A 15,868-nucleotide genomic window follows, 5' to 3' on the forward strand; every position below is an offset into this window, starting at 1 on the left:
GAATCTCAGAATCTCCCTCCTCTGGGCCCCACGTCCCCAGCCTAGGAAGGCCACCAGACAGGAGTAGACCAAAGCCACTGGGCAGCCAAAGCAGACAGCAGGGTGCCAGTCAGCAGGGTCAACTCCCTCTGATAGCCCCCAGCACCCCCTGTCCCCACTGGCTTTTGGTAGAAAGGCCCCTTCCTTGCAGTGTGACTCTTCTGGCTCCTACCCCATCTTGGGGCCCCCTGAACACCCAGGGCCTTCTGCCCCACCCACCCCGCGGGGGCTCGCTCACGGTCCAGCCCTGTACCGCACAGCGCCGGCCTTGCCTGGAGCTGCTCACTGCTTCCCAGAGACAGACCCATGACAGACTTCCTTGGCTTTCCTCAGTCCCCGGGACGTCGGACAGGTCGGCAGGCCCATCTGGCACCAGCCGCCCTCTAGGTGGGTGCTGAGGAAGGTTCTGGCTTCCAGCCAGCCCTCAGTTTCAGCTGCACTTCATGGCGCAAGGGGTGGGCTGGCCGCCTGTGCCAGACCCTGATCCCAGCCGCCGGGGAGAGCGCCCATCCCACGCCAGCCCCTGCCACAGCCTCGGTCCTGACAGCAGTGGACAGGGAAGCAGGCTCAGGGCTCCGACCAGGCTCACTAGAGGACAGTCCATGGCACCTCTGGGGCAGGCTGGTTCCACCACCGCCTGGGCCAGCCCAGCTCCTGGCTGAGCTGGATGCTGGGTGACTCAGAGCTGGGAGCCGGTGGCCGGGAGGCAAGGTGGGGTGGGAGCAGTCAGGTATAAGGGCACGCCAGGGCGCCAGGCCTCCCTTCACCAGGAGAACATGCGGCTCCACTTCTGGCTCCTGCTGGCTGTGGTCTTGGGCCTGGAGCTGGGTGAGTCCGGGGGTCGGCCCACCCCCACCCCTCCTCCCCTCCCACGCCTCCCTCCTGTCTGGCCGCCACTAGCCCTGGACAGAGTACCCCTGGGGAGCCCCTTACCTGGCCCCCTTTCCTCGCCACTCCATCCCTTCCCTAGCACACTTTGTGGGGCCACCAGCGGCACTCACAGCTTTCCTCCTGAAACCCACCCTCCGGGCCCACGAGCTGCTCCCCCGTGCGCGCCCTCCCTCTGGCCCTTGACTCCTCGGGCACTGCCTCTGCCTGAAGCCCCCTCTGCCCCCACCCACCCCAAGCCCCTCAGTTCCACGGTGACCCCTCACGCACACATTAGCAGGTGCACGGCCACTCAGCACAAGGGTGCTCCGGCTCTCCGGCCTCGGCCCAGCTGGCCTGTCTCCTGAGGCCACCCTGTCCCGATGCCCGCCCCCTCTGTCCTCGTGTCATCTCCTTCTGGCTCTGCCTTCCCTCTGACGATGCCCACGTCCCCTCCACTGGATCTTCCTGCCCAGCCTTGAGCAGCTGGCCCACTGCCTACCTGAGGGTCCCCTGCCTGAGGGACACCACTCAGACACCCAGCGGGGCCTGGCCTCTCCGTCTAGCAGCTGGACAAAACCAGCCAACCCGTGACCCACCAGCTCCTTCACCTCCAAACCACACCAGCCCCAGTTCCTGCGGCCCCACCCGGCAAAGCCTCGGTGTCCCCATCTGTGGGTGGGCATGCCCTGGGGACACAGAGCCCCCTGAGATGGCACCCATTCAGACGTCCCCATCCCCAGAGACACCCTTCTTGGCCTGGCCCCACAGGGACCTTCTGTCCCGGGAGAGGCCACACCGCTGATCCTGAGGGTCTGACCGGGTCATCAGGGCAGACCCACAGGCCTCCTGGGATCGAGCTCAGAGTGAGGGGAAGCCTCTGCCATTGTCAGGCGGGGCTCCAAGGGGCAGCTGCACTGTCCAGGGTTCGTACCCCAGAGCATCCCGACTGGAGGGCGCCCTGGGCCCTCCCTGCCCCTGCCCCAGAGGAACAGACCCCAAGCTGGTCACAGACGAAGAGTCGGTGCCCGTGTCCTCTGTGTGGCTGGGTGCCTGCTCTGTCACACATGGGCAGAGCCATCTCTCCAGAGCTCACGGTGGCCCAGGAGGGGCGGGCTGGCCCCCGCCTGCTTCAGATGGGCAGACCAGGCCGGAGGGAGGCGTCGGGCTGTAGCGGAGAGTGGCGCTGAACGCCCACAGGCCTTCTGCCCCCAGAGCCCACCCCTCGGCTGTCCTCCCTCCTCTCCAGACCCCCTGCTCAGGCGCCAGGCACTGCTCTGGCTCTGTCCCTGTGACCCCACACTCCATCCTGCAGGCAGTGTCCCACTGGGCACTAACACTTGTGCTGAAGACAAACCCCCATAAGGGACATGACCGTTCTTTTCTTGATGACCCAGCCTCCACCCAGAGTCATCCCGCAGGCCTCTCTTGGCCTCACTGGGTGTGGAGGAGGGTTGCTTGTGGTGGATGCTTTGGGGGACACTGAGGAGCAGGAAGAGAGCCCCACCTCCAGGGCCTCATGTCTGGTGGGGGTGGGGAAGGAGTCCTGAACACGAGGCCATCAGTGTAGCCCTCAGCTGGGGGCTGGTGTGCCAAAGGAGGCACCAATACTCCTGTGTGGAAATCCAGGTGGCCTTCCTGGAGGAGCTGGTCTTGTCTAGACCTGAACCTTTGACACTTGACAGGTATCTGCAGCAGTAGAGGTCAGAGGGGAGGGGCCTGGGACACTGCCATTAGGGTGGATGGGGCCGCCTGCACACTCGGCCCACTGCCTATCTGAGGGTCCTGTGCCTGAGGGACACCACTCAGACACCCAGCAGTGCCTGGCCTCACCGTCGAGCAGCGGAGCCCAAGCTCTCTGGGTAGCTTCAGCAGCTTGGGCAGGTGAGGTGCCTGGGCTTCTTGCTCCTGGACGGGGTCTCGGCTTGCTCCGCCGTCCTGGTAGACCACTGAGCTGCCGAGGGGCCCTCTCCCTGTTGGGATGTCCTACTGCCACTGCTTCAATGTGCACAGGCCGAGGGCTCCACCAAGGCCCAGGGCTGAGCAGAGACCCCCGCACACTAGCCCTGGGGGCGCTGGGCTGCTGTCCTCAGGACTGGGGGAGGGCGCCTGGCCAGGTGGGCATCAGGAGGGCTGTGTGGGGCCCAGGCTTCGACTCGGCTCCCTGGAGCACAGCAGGAGGGAGCCAGCTCGGGACCAGGAGGGGCCGTGTGCGCCAGCATGGCGTGGGGGCTGGCCCTCTGCAGGCGCCCGAGCACCAGGACACTCTGCTTTCCTTGGGAGAAGGGAGGAGGGAGACAGGGAGTTGGGGATTAAGAAGCAGATGCAGGGCCTGGGGCAGGGGCAGAGGGCAGGAGTGGAGAGCAGGGGCATCGGGAGGTGGCAGCCAGGGGCAGGGCAGCCGGGACAAGGACCCCCATCCGCAGGAACAGGCAAACAGAGCTTAGTCCGCCCTGCATTCCTTCAGTCAGCCTGGCCCCATCATCTCAGCCACCAGATCGGAGCCCCCAGCTCTAAAGGGTCTGCCTGGGTCTCCAGAGGCGCAGGTGGGCATGGCCAGAGAGCACAGCCAGACGCCCACCAGCCCACCCTGCCACTCAGCCTCCCCCCAAAAGCCCACCCTCCCCACTCCCCCAAAGCGCCACTCCTGCTTGGTGTCCTGGCAGAGGGAGGCAGGCCAGCTGGCTCTGACGTGGTCACCTGCACCCTGTGACGAGCAGCTTCACAATGGTGGGCTGAATACCCACCTCTCACCCAGCCCTCAGTCGAGACCTGGAACAGGGTGCCCCAAGGTCCATGGGGACTGGCACCCCAGGATGGGACCGGGGGACTGGCCTGAGGGTAGGAGAATGGGTGTGGCCCTACAGGAGGCACCCACCTGTGCCCCGTCTGTCTGTCTGTCTGCAGCTACAGCCCAGGGCCTGCGGTGCCACCTGTGCAAGGGCTTCGGAGGTTGCTCCCACGTGTCCAACTGCCCGCGGGGCTCCACCCATTGTGTGATCATCGCCACCCGTGAGTGGGCGGGGTGGCAGGCTACACCTTTCTTGCCCAGGTTTGGAGATCCAGGCTCAGAGGGGGAAGAGCCAGACCCAGGTGCCCAGCAGGTCAGATGTAGAGTGGGGAACATCTGTCAGACTCTGCCCTGGACAGGGTCCAGACCGGGGCTTGAACATGTCCGCTGTGGCCCATATTTCTGATGAATCTGGATGTGACCCTGAGCTCAGGGGCAGGTGGGACAAGGGGATTCGGGCTGCTCAGAGCCTCAGGGACCCCCTCCTGCCTCCCCAGGGTCCCCCATCAGCTTCCAGGACCTGCCTCTTGTCACCAAGATGTGCTACAACGGCTGCCCTGATGTCCCCAGCCTGGGCCTGGGACCCCATGTATCCATTGCCTGCTGCCAGTCCAGCCTCTGTAACCATGACTGACCACTCTCCTCCATCATGTCCAGCCTGACAGACCATGTTCCCTACCCTGGCGTAGCCCCTGAAGACCCTCTCAGACTGGCCAGCCCACACCTCCCCAAACTCACTCTTCCTGGGGAAGTCCTGCGTGAAGTCTTGCCTCCATCCGCTGCAGTGCACGCCTAAGCACCCCTCCCTGTATTTCATCTCCCCCACCACCACAGTCCCCACAAACCCCCAATAAACTGTGGCCACCACTCAGCACAAGTCGTCCAGTGAGAGCAGCGACGCACATCAGGCTTGGGGTTAAAGCGATGGGTCCACCAAGCCTTGGCCCCCCCACCTCCTCCAAGCTGTGGCCTCCTCACCCCAGGCCGTCCCCAGTGACACCCACTCCAGCACCCTCCTCTACCACAAGTCCTCCCAGCTCCAGCCAGACAGCAGGGCCTGAAAGGTCAGCCCAGAGATGGGACCTAGTGACCTCCAGGCCAGCGCTGCTCCTGAGCCGGCGGGAAGGGGAGCTGGGCTGAAGTCTCAAGGAGAGAGACTGGGAGGCTCTGGAGGCCCAGGGGAGGGAGGGGGCCTCCTGGAGGAGGTGGCGCTGCGGTGACAGGCCTCGCTGAACCTGTCAGCTAGGGTGGTGGCCCCCTGTCTCACGCACAGCTCCGTCACTGCTCATGGGAAACCTGTCCCCTTGGCCTGGGTGCTTCTGACACCTTCAGCCACGCCAACCCGCGGCCCTGGGCTTCCCGCTCCCCTCGCCGAGCTCCCCCAGGAGCCTCCGGGCCACTCAGGCCCTGCCGGCCCCTCGCTGGGCAGAGACTCTGCCTCCAGCTCCTGCAGGCCACCAGCCTGCCCACAGGGCCCAGTGCCCACAGGCCACAGTGGAGCTGTGCCCGTGAGGTGTGGGAATGGGCTGGCCACCTCGGTGGCGATCGCTGTCTCAGGGTGGACACGGGAGTTAAGGGGGAGGGTGTGTGGAAGCTGCCCACTCACTCGCTCAGCAAATATTTAATCACCAAGCCCCGGGCTAAGTTTCGGGCTCCTGGTTTCGGAGACGGTGAGGGAAGTCAGCGACCGGGTCCCTCCCCAGGTAAGTCCTGCCAAGGAAGCACATGGCAGGTCCTTCCCCCAGCCTCCCGTGCTCTCGCTTGGCAGCCTTCTCATGAAAATAAACAGATGCCCCCGGGAGGGAGACTGCCCCAGACAACAGCAGCCCGACGCCTGGCACCCCAGCGCCCACCTCACCCAGAGAGCAAATAGCCGCCACGCTCGCGGCGCCCAAGTGGGCACAAGAGCGGGCAGCAGGGAGCGCGTGCCAGCTAGGGTGCCAGGGAGGTCAGCAGGGAAGGACGCCGCCCGCCGGGCGGGCAGCTGGCCACACCTGCGAGAAACCAAGTGAACAGGCATTCCAAGGAGCCCAAGACTCCAGTGCCCACGGTTCAGAAGTCCTCCCGAGGCTCTGACTGGATTTTCTCGTCTGGCAAACCATTAACTGAATGGAGAAGCCCAGAGTTACCACATGCCCCACAGTGGCGCCCCTGGGCACATACACCCAAGGGAGGTGGGGCTCGCCCACACAGACAGGCCACAGACGCTCAGAGCACTGTTCACAGCAGCCGTGGAAAGCACCCAAATGTCCTCGCCTGGCAGCCCAGGGACAACAGGCGAGGCGCCCAGGGCGGACGCCACCCAGCCCCGCCACCTGGCTCGGCATGGAGACCCTCGCAACAACACTGAGTGAAAGGTGTCACACACACAGACCCTGTCCTCCAGTGCTGTCCCAGGAAAGGGCAGAGTGGGGACATCGGTGCAGTGATCTGAGGCTGCTGAGGACGGAAGGCGATTCCTGGGAGCGGGAAGTTGTGCTTCCTTCTGCCACGGCTCAACACAGCACCGCCTCTGCTCCGCTAAATCCCGAGGGTTCTCTTGTCCATCCAAATAACCGGGAGACCCTCTCTGAAGAACAGTGGTCTTATTTTGGAATAACGGGGTGTTGCAATGGCAGACTGGGGCTCGCTTGAGGAGGCTGAGGGCGGGGGAGTTTTTAAAGGCAAAAGGGAGAAGCTCGGGAGCTGCTTGGATCCAGAGCTCCATGGTCTTGGAGACCCCCCAGGACTCGGCGTCAGGGCTTTGGTGCAGGGGCCTCTGCTGTGCTCCGGCCAGAGCCTCCCGTCTGAGCTGCCCCTGTCCTAGAGAATGCTAAGGTGAACTGTGCAGGGACCTGTGTGCACGTGTGCCAGGCGCACAAAGCCCGGGACGGGTAGGACAGGGAATCTCTTGTGAGGCTCTGGGGCATTCCTCGAGCAGGAACAGGAACGAGTGAGGAGCCCTTCCCAGCGGTTACTTCCTGGCTCTGGTTCTGTCTGGTCTGAGAAGAGGATTTCATCCTGAGATCACCGACTGTCACATGCCCCAACAGCAGGCAAGCAATCTTGAAGCAGGCATGAGCTGGGCTCCTCCTGGCACCATGGGCATGGAGACAACATGAGATGGCATGGGCTGAGGGCTCACTTCCAGAGACTCCCCCTCTTCCCATACGAATCCCCAGGATGTGGCCTGCGCTTCTGCCTGACCAGCCCTCACCCCTCCTGGGGTCTGAGGAGCTATTTCATCATGTTCACCCAAAAAAACTTATCATCAAGGACAGACAAAGGATGCGGATGGACAGGGGAGGAGAGGTGCAGAGGGTGAGGCTGTGGGACAGGCACGGACTCCCAGGCCCTCCCTGGGTGCGCCACCCTCTGGAACCTCTGTGTGTCTGGCTGCCCAGAAGCTCCTCGAACCCTGTCCTTCTGGGGTCTTGGGAGGCCTCAACACGTGGCCACGGTTGGCACCCGACCACTGGTGTCCGACTCGACCTCCAGCCCCTCGGACCTCCCCGGAGGCTGGTGAGGCTGCAGTGTATTTGGGGTGACCAGTCTCACCGTGAAACTATCCAGGGGCACCCAGCTGTCAGTCACCTTTTGAGCTCACAGAAGATACTCTGTTGCTCTGGAGATCTAGGAGATTACACCAAGAAACTGGGTTGGGGACCAAGTGTGTGTTTCCCAGTAGCTGGGGAAGGGAAGGACAGGTGGTGGCTGAAGACGCTGTGCCTTTGAAATCAGAAGTGCTACCCACTGCAAGTGACTAAGACGGTTGGACCACGTGTGAGGTGGTGAGCCGCACATTGTGCGCAGCAGGTTCAAGCCGTCTGTCAAAAACTTGAAAGAAAAAGATGAACAAGGTGCCAAGTTCAGATGGAGAAATGTTCACGGATGACTCCAGTGCGATGACAAGGGACACCACAGCAAAGGCAAGGTGACCAGGAAATGCCCGCCCTGCAGGCCAAGGACTGTGCTCTCCAGGTAGAGCGGGGGCTTGCAGCTCCCCAGGGAGGGGAAGCCCCGCAGGAAATGGGCAGAGGTCCTGCCCAGCCAGGCTGGTGGCTGACCACAGGGACTGACCACAGGGGTAGAGAGGGAAGCTCAGCCACAGCCCCACCACAAGGGGGGGCCAGGAAGGAGGGGCGCTGCCCCAGAGGGCAAGTGGGGTGCTCTCGAGTGCCCCTAAACACTGGCCCCATAGCGTCCCCTAGACACATCTGGGATTTGGGAGCCAAGGAGGGGCCAGATGAAACCGGTTCCCATGGCCAGGGGTGTCTCAAAAGGTCCTGTTCAGCCCATGGGTCCCCTGGTTGGTTACTGGTTGGTCATTTGCCGATTCTGTCTCTGGACTTCCTGAAGCCCGAGCCGAGGCAGAAGATGGGGGCGGGGGGGGCGCTTACACTGTGGACGGCCAGCCCTGGGTGGGCTCTGGTTCCAGCGTGACGCTGCACTACCCCATGAACACTCCCAGGAATCTCAAGGGACTGTGCTGGGGACACAGCCAGAGGGGACAACACCAGCTTCCACGGCACTCGTTCCTCTAGACTCAGGAACAGGGTGAGGCCTCCCACGCACCATCAGAGGTGGCCTTTCCTGGCCGCAGCACCCCACCAGGGCCCAGGCAGTCCTCCCCAGAGCATGGGGCTGCCCCAGGGAGACAGAAGACGGGACAATGGAGGGGCCACAGAAAGGGCAGCAGGGAGAGGCAGAAGGCCTGGGGGCTGGGCCAGGCTCCGGGCAGAGGGCAGGCCTCATGGGTGGAAGGCCCGCAGCACCCCCCACCCCTCCAAGGCCCTCCTTGGCCTCCCTTTCTCAGACCCCGGCAGGGACCCGGGAAAGGCGCCAGGGTCCCAGCACACAGCCCCTCCCCGACCAGGAAGACGGGACCCTGGGCTGGCTGGCTGACCTCCCAGGGTGCTGCAGCCTGAGTGGGGGGAAGGGCAGCATGCAGGGCAAACAGGCGGCCCACCCTGGGGTGCCGTGGCCACTGAGGCCCGGGTGAGGGTTTGTGGACGGGCGGAGGCTGTGCTTCCTCAGGGCGGGACAGCGGGGCCAGTGCTGAGGCGGGCTGCCTCAGGGGCAGTGCCCGAAGGGACGGTCAGGTGGGGATTTTGTTTGTTGCAAGATGAACCAGGGACGAAGAGCTCCTGCTGGGGCAGGAGGGAAGGCCCGGGAGGACCCCGCCGTGGCTGAGTCGCACGCGGGGCGGGTGGGGAGGACTGCGGGTGGCCCAGAGCAGTCCCACAACCACAGGACCTGGGTCTGCCAGCTCCTGGGTGAGCCAGGACTCCCTTCCTCCCCAGTGAAGAGTCCGTCCAGTCCACAGCTTGATTTCCAGAGGGGACCTGAACACAGAGCCCAGGCAAACCCACATGGCAAGAAAGAAGTGAGCCAACAATGGCACTCTTTCAGCGGTGAGTTCTGGGTGACCTGTCCATGGCAGTACACGTGCAGCTAGCTTGCTGGCTGGGAGCTGGGGCTTACACTGTGCTGGAAAGGCCACGTGGCAAGGACCTGAGGGCTGTCTCCACCGACACCCGTCAGAGCCTCCCTGCCAGCTGCACATGAGCTGGGAAGCTGCCCCTGCCCGTTGAGCAGGGTGACTGCAGCCTATGCCAACCTGGACAGTGGCCTGGGAGGTGCCCTGGAGCACAGCAAAACTAGCCCATCTCTGACCCACAGAAACCTGAGACAGTGCATGTAGGTGACCATCGGATGTTGACTTATCACAGACGTTGGTTGACAGTGGACATGGAGTGACATGGGACACTGGGGACCACAGACACTGGATGAACACAGACTTTGGGACATGGTGGCGTGGGACACTGGAGACCATGTACCTCTGTAGCCATTCCACACTGGGCACTGGCTGGGCCACTGAGCTCTTAGCAGACACAGCCAAGGGAACTGACATGGCCTCTCCTCACACTGCACCTTCACCTTGACCTGTAGGGAGAAGTCTGATCAAGGCCTGAAGAGGGTCTGTCCAGTAGAGTCCCAGAATACCCAGAAGTCAGGCTGAGGGGCAGGGGAGGAGCAAATGGGCCACCTTCAATTCCTGGATCAAGGTTCAAGGGCAAGTTCTTGAGGGCCCAGCTCCAGGGGCAGAATCACCCCAGGTGAGCAGCATCTCTGCAGAGGCCCGCCCTATTCACACACTGAGTTCTGACCGTGGACACACGCTGAGCCCTGCCTGACCCTGGACATACACTGAGCCCTGACCCTGCTCACACACTGAGCCCTGACCCAGAGGTTCCGGGAAAAACTGAGGGAAGGGTGTGGCCCTCTTGGAGCACAGGCCCCAAGCAAAGCCAGCCCAGACCCTGGCAGGCCACATTCCTTCCTGCCCCAAGCAGAGAGGTGCAGCCCGTCTCCCAGGAGTCAGGCAGGAACTCTAGGAGGAGCCCAAGCCTGGGGTCTGGGTGGGTGAGTGTAAGGGGAAGGAGGAGCCCCTGCCTGAGGACAGGAAGGAGCCGTGGGAGGCCGCCTGGCAGGGGAGCTGGGTCAGACCTAGGGAGGCGCCTGGGTGTGTGTGGTGGGTGTCTGATCCAGTTAGCTGCGGCCGTGTCCCTCCAGGTTACAGCACGGTGGTGTGGTGACTGACATGCAAAACCAGACAGGCCCAAGCTGCTGCCTGGCTCACCAGGTGACCTTGCCTAAATCAATTAGCTTCTGAGAGCCCAGTTTCCTTATCCAACTAAAATTAATTAGCACTGTGCACCTCCAGAGCTGTCATGAGGAAAAACAGATCCAGCAGCTGCCTCTGACACACACTGGACTCTGGGCTGCCAGGCCCTCTCCCCTCCCGCCATGCACACTCACCCTGCCCAGGGCCCAGGAGGACGAAGGCTCTCCCGCATCAGGGGAAGCCCAGATCCCAGTGGAGCTGACCCAGTAGAAGGCCTAGGACCATAAAAGGACCATCAGAGACCCCCATAGGCAAAATTCCATCCATTGGAGGGGCATCTTCTGCAGTGGGGACCGAGAAGCAAGAATCAGGAAGGGAGTGAGACTCTGACACTCCACCGGCCCCACCCCCACCCCAGTGTGAGTCCTGCCCAGCATGTTGAGACTGTGCCCTGGACCACTAGGGGAGAGACAAGCCAGGCCCCGTGGACCCAGCCATACTCCCCCCACATACTCTGGCAGCTGGGCCTGGAGCAGGGGTGACCAGGACCCCTGGGGATGCAGGTAGGGGTGGAAGCTATTGGTGGCTCTCTCCTGGTCCTGGGGCAGGGAGGGAGCTTCCCTCAACTTCTTTACCAGCAGTCGGGCCAGGGAAGTCCCTCTGAGGGACCAGCAGGGTGGGGCTGGCCCCCAGAGGACACTGGGACTAATGTCCCCAACGTGACCCTGGCCCCTTCCCTACACTCACCCTCCAGCCAGGCCCTTTTCTGTTGACCCAGCAGTTTTCGTTTTTTGTTCCTTAAGCCTCTGAGCAAACTCTGGGCTGGTTGTGGATGGCACTGCAGCCCCACACCCGGTGCCCCAGATGGCCACCTCAAAGGAGCCCAGAGAGGGCAAAGTGGTCCTGGGAAGATTCCCGCCCAGAGTGCTAGAGCAACAGTCTGCCTGGTCGGTGGCAGCAGAGGCAGCGTAGAGGGACGTCCTGGGTGGGAGGGAGGAGGAGGAAGCAGAAAGGTCAGGAATTGGGGAGGGAGGTGGGGCCCCGGTGGAGAAGGGGCAGCGCCCCAGGGTCCACAAAGGAGCAGTGCCCGAGGAATGAGGAAAGGGCGGGGAGGGGTCCTGGAGGGTCGGAAGGGGCGGGAGGAGAACCCTAGGGGGTGGGGTGTCCAGAGCAGCAGGCGGGGAGGGCCGGGGCTGGGGCGGGGTCGTCGCGCCTCCGCCCGCCCAGAAACAAGATCCCGCTAATCCGCTGCGCCGACTGGTCGGACCACCGCGCTGCGTTCGGAGCCCCGCCGGGCAGCGGGGACCAAGCGAGGGATGAGGCTGGCACTTCTGGCGTTGGCTCTGGCCACCTGCGGGGAGCTCGGTGAGGGGCGCGGGGCTGGTGCGGGACAAGTTCTAAGCAGGACTGGTGGGTGGGTCTGTGCTCTGCAGGACGCCCTCACCTGTGGACACTGCGTACTGGTACTGTCCTGTCCGCAGTGAAGGCACCTCAGGACAGAGCCGCTGGGAGGAGGAGGACAGAGGGGAGTGGGAAGCTGTGTCCCACCAGTTCTGTCCAAGATGGGAAGGGAAGCAACCGAGGGCTGGGTGTGTCCCGTGTGGAAGGACTGGTCCCTGGGCCCAAGTTGGACCGAGAAGGCCAGCCTTCCAGGTAGGGCAGAGCCTGGCCAGAGGGGCTTTGTACAGGGGAGGAGAAGGGAGGCCCTGAGGCTGGGGGGAACCTGGGAGTGCCCGTGGGGAAGGAGAGGAGGGAAGGGGACCCAGAGGGGTCCCACAGTGGGGTGATTCCTGGACCTGGGGTCTGAAAGAACAATTGGGACCCACATCCTGGACCTGAGGGGCCCCAACTCAACAGGAAAGGAGTTGGGTGGTGTGGGCTAAGCCAACATGCTCTGCCCATTGTCCAGAGTGAGAAACTGAGGTCAGCCTGAGTACCACAGAGGGGACACAGGGACCTGTGGCCTCCCTGCACACCTGGGCTGGGGCTTGGGCCAGTTGGAGCCAGCCAGGTCCCTGGGCCCCTGGACTTGGACAGGGACACCGTGCAGGGAAGTGCAGTAGCTGGCAAACAGCTTACCCACCCGCACCACCCTTGGGGAGAGGACACTGTCCAGCTAGGACTTGCAGTCTCCTGAGCATAGCCAGTCACCCTGCACTCTGTGGACCTCCTTGCCTGACCCCTAACCCGTGTGCTGCTGAGGAAGTGGAGGGGATCCTTGCCTGTTCTCACCGAAGCCCTTCATCCCTTAGTGCCTCTTGCTGTGGCAGTGTCCAGGGCTTGGTCCCCTGTGCCTCCCAGCTGCTCGGAGTGGCTTTTCCCCACAGGTGGAGCCCACCTCCCCCAGGGCACCCTTGGCCTCTGGAACCCAGGGGTCCAAGTCAGAGCCTGGCCTGACTGTGTCATCTTCCCTAAGCTTTGGCTGGTGGGCAGCTGGCCCCTGGCTAGTGTCACTGTCCTCTGGGGACTGGCTGGGTATGGCATCACCTGTCTGGAGTTTGGGAGGGGCAGAGCCTGCTGACCTGCCCTCTCATCACCTCTCTCCAGCAATGGCCTTAAAATGCTACACCTGTTTCGAACCCACGGGTGTGTCCAGCTGCATCACCATCACCAACTGCGATGCCAACGAAACTATGTGCAAGACCACGCTCTACTCCCGAGAGATTGGTCAGTAGGCATTGGGTGGGGCAGGACTGGGACCCAGGGTCACAGCTGCCTCCAGCCCAGTCTCCCCTGGCCAGCTGGGCCCCCTGTCAGCATGAAGCCACCAGCTATAGGACCACTTGGGCCTTCTCCCTCCTTCCCCTCTTCCTCCTCCTAGTGAGTGAGGCCAGGAACCAACCGCACAACGCCCTGTGTGCCCCTGGCCCCTCACTCAGCAGGGACCACGGGGATGGGGGACTCTGGGGCTGGGGCTGGGAAGCAGTAAAGAACTGACCCTTAGGGCCAATGCCTCCTGTACTCCACAGTGTACCCCTTCCTGGGAGACTCCACAGTGACCAAATCCTGCGCCAGCAGGTGTGAGCCCTCGGATGTCGACGGCATTGGCCAGACCCGGCCAGTGTCCTGCTGCAACACTGAGCTGTGCAACGTGGACGGGGCGCTCTCCCTGGGCAGCCCCCACAGCCTGGCCCTCGCCCTCACGCTCACCCCGCTCCTGGGGCTCCTGCTGTAGAGCCCTGCCCACCCTACTGCCCCACCAGTGCCCGGCCCCACCCTCTGCCTTGAAGAAATACAGCTGCCTCCGGAACCGGGCCTCTGGGTCTCATTGCTGGGCACAGGCCTGCCCTGGGGGCAGGGAGAAGGGTCTCCTGGCGGCATCTGACTTTGTCCCCATCCCTGTCCACGTCTGTTTCTCCTCCTGTCTCTTGTGATGGGTTCAAGGTCCACTCCACAAGCAAGGATAGCCACCAAGTCTGGGACCCCATCCAGATCAGGCAGATCTTTGCCTCTCAGGCCCTTGGGGACCAAGGGGAGCCAGGTCAGGGTGGGCAGGGGTGGAGAAGATCTCCTGGGCCCCGCTCATTCACCCTGGCATCTGCCCGTCCTCCGACTCTGCAGACCCCCACTGGCCCTGCCCATTTCATCTCCCTGCTCCAGGGCCCTGCGTAAGGTGGCCCCCTCAGCCCCTGAGTGGTGTTTCCAGCCACACTGAGATGGGCAGGGCAGGCTGCCCCCTGGCCCTGCCTGAGTCCTCCCTGAGCCATGGCCCCTCTCAAAAGTTTCCTGCCTCTGGCTGGAGGGAGGCTCTGTCCCAAAGGAGGCTCCCATGGCTGGGCACACGAGGACATGCCTGTAGGAGAAGAGGTCCTGTGGGGCTCTGCAGTCCTGGGCCTGGGTGGAACCCACAGCCCAGTGAGTCCCACCACCAGCTCCAAGGCACAGCCCAGCATGGCCACCATCTGTCTGGAAGCTCCTGGGGACAGAACAAGGGCAGCCTCCCAGAATGGGGGTGGCATGGAGATAGAATGTCTAGTGCTGGCCTGGGTGCCCCCATCTGGGGCTGTGACCCTGAGCCCTGACTGTCAAGAGGGAGAGGGGTCCTGTCCACATCACCTGGCTTTTCTCCCATCACACACACACACACACACACACACACCCTGCGCGTACATATGTGCTCCTCAGACTGCAGACCAGGCCCCGTGGTGACCAGAGTTCAGCCTGTGATCAGATCAGGCTCAGTCTGGAGCCAAGGATCAGGACTAAACCGTGACCATGGTCAAGCAAGGCTCAGTGTGTGGTGGGAAGGAGTCTGTTTTGTGGCACATGTGCCCTGGCACAGGTGTGTATGAGGCCTTAGGCCCAAGCCTTGGAGTTGTGCGCCTGACCGCAACCGCACTGGCTGAGAGCCTGACTCGGCAGTGCTGTCGCCTGAGTCCTTCAGCCCCACTGACTCACCGGTAGGGAAGGACGGCCAGAAAGCGAGTGCTAGGGCAAGGACTCCACCTGAGCCAGGCCTTACCACTATGGTGGCCTGGAAGTCCCACAGCCAGTAGGAACTGGACAGCAATGAGGGTAGGAGAGAAGGGAGGAGTTGGTGGCTCCAGATTCTGGCTGGAAGAGCAGACAGAAGCCGGCAGGGAAGGAAAGAGCTGAGTTCAGTCTGGTGGGCCTGGCCAACCCCAGCCCTGGTCTGATTGGTGCAGTGGGCTGGGCTCTGCTCGTCTCCTGGACCCTTCACCCTGGCCCTGAGATCAGGAGGGACAAGACCACCTACCTGTCTCTGACCTCACTCTTGCACCGACTCTTGCCCTGACCAGCAGAGGGAGCCCCACCAGTGATGGCCCGCCTTGACTTTCCTGCCCAGGAGTGAGTACCCTGCCTCACCGCCTTCAGGGCACAGATATCTGGGTCTCTGAGGCAGACAGACATGCCCTCAGACTGCCTGGCAAGCCTGGGCTTGAGCCAGGGTAAGACCGGAGCTTAGCACCAGCCTCTAAGGGGAACGTGGAACCCACCCTGCTGTCCCCAAGGCCTCGATGGCTCCTACATGCCTTAGGTCCTGGCATCCACCTACGCATCCTCTTTCCATTTCTTACCCATCCACCCACCCTCCAGCAAATGCTGCCCAGTAGTCAGCACGGCAGAGCAGGTAGGATGCAGGAGTCCCAGGGGAGTGGGAACATGTTCCTCCACACAGGGAGCTGTCTGTCTAGCAGGCCCTCAGGCCAGGCAGGGAAGGGCAGGTGTGAGTGCCAGTGGCGGCGATGGCTCTGCCGCATGCTGAGGAGTGGAGGGCAGGAGAGTTTCTGGGGAGAGCAGTGTGCGCTGCACTGGCATTGTCGCCAGTCCCTCTGAGTGGAAGGTACAGGGTGTGGCCAAGGAGGAGGAGCCAGGAAGCCTGGGGATGGGTGTGGACTGGCAGCCACCAGCTGGTTGCAGGGAACAAGCAGGGGCCCGTGGGCCGTCTTGGGAAAGAGGAGAGGATTGCTTTGGTTGCCTGGCCAGGCTGGGGAGTGACCCTGGAGATTGGGGGCTCCCCTGCCAGGGCAGGCTGTGAGAGGCGCAGTGAGGGCAGGGTCCCCCGAGTCTTGGAGGTTTACACACACCCTCTCCAGCAACCC

At 63.1% G+C, this 15,868-nt stretch overlaps 2 protein-coding genes across 3 annotated transcripts; both read left to right on the top strand.

Annotated features, from left to right (window-relative positions):
- The first annotated feature begins 731 nt into the window (after positions 1–731).
- Positions 732–4,568, top strand: Slurp2 (secreted LY6/PLAUR domain containing 2). Its single transcript, XM_046449190.2, has 3 exons — positions 732–867; positions 3,814–3,918; positions 4,195–4,568. The coding sequence occupies exons 1-3, from the start codon at positions 816–818 to the stop codon at positions 4,329–4,331; spliced, it is 294 nt and encodes a 97-aa protein (XP_046305146.1). The 5' UTR covers positions 732–815; the 3' UTR covers positions 4,332–4,568.
- Positions 4,569–10,299: 5,731 nt separating this feature from the next.
- Positions 10,300–13,554, top strand: Lypd2 (LY6/PLAUR domain containing 2). 2 transcript variants are annotated; one of them, XM_046449185.2, is made up of 3 exons: positions 10,300–10,867; positions 12,852–12,971; positions 13,274–13,554. In XM_046449185.2, exons 2-3 carry the CDS (start codon positions 12,854–12,856, stop codon positions 13,477–13,479), a joined length of 324 nt encoding a protein of 107 aa, XP_046305141.1. In that variant the 5' UTR covers positions 10,300–10,867; positions 12,852–12,853; the 3' UTR covers positions 13,480–13,554. The 2 variants fall into 2 exon arrangements, with proteins under 2 accessions (XP_046305141.1, XP_046305140.1); XM_046449184.2 differs by lacking the exon at positions 10,300–10,867 and adding an exon at positions 11,501–11,669.
- Positions 13,555–15,868: the final 2,314 nt, after the last annotated feature.

Source organism: Marmota monax, unplaced genomic scaffold (genome assembly GCF_021218885.2).
Source record: "Marmota monax isolate L192 unplaced genomic scaffold, Marmota_monax_Labrador192_F-V1.1 WCK01_AAM20220418_F8-fsc00073, whole genome shotgun sequence".
NCBI classification, from domain to species: Eukaryota; Metazoa; Chordata; class Mammalia; order Rodentia; family Sciuridae; genus Marmota; species Marmota monax.

Bases quoted from the DNA above. Each gene is read 5' to 3' on its own strand.
- Slurp2 (XM_046449190.2), top strand. From the start codon at position 816: ATGCGGCTCCACTTCTGGCTCCTGCTGGCTGTGGTCTTGGGCCTGGAG. The intron at 868-3,813 runs GTGAGTCCGGGG...GTCTGTCTGCAG, and splicing joins GGTCTTGGGCCTGGAGCTGG to CTACAGCCCAGGGCCTGCGG. The intron at 3,919-4,194 runs GTGAGTGGGCGG...CTGCCTCCCCAG, and splicing joins TTGTGTGATCATCGCCACCC to GGTCCCCCATCAGCTTCCAG.
- Lypd2 (XM_046449184.2), top strand. From the start codon at position 11,621: ATGAGGCTGGCACTTCTGGCGTTGGCTCTGGCCACCTGCGGGGAGCTC. The intron at 11,670-12,851 runs GTGAGGGGCGCG...ACCTCTCTCCAG, and splicing joins GGCCACCTGCGGGGAGCTCG to CAATGGCCTTAAAATGCTAC. The intron at 12,972-13,273 runs GTCAGTAGGCAT...TGTACTCCACAG, and splicing joins GCTCTACTCCCGAGAGATTG to TGTACCCCTTCCTGGGAGAC.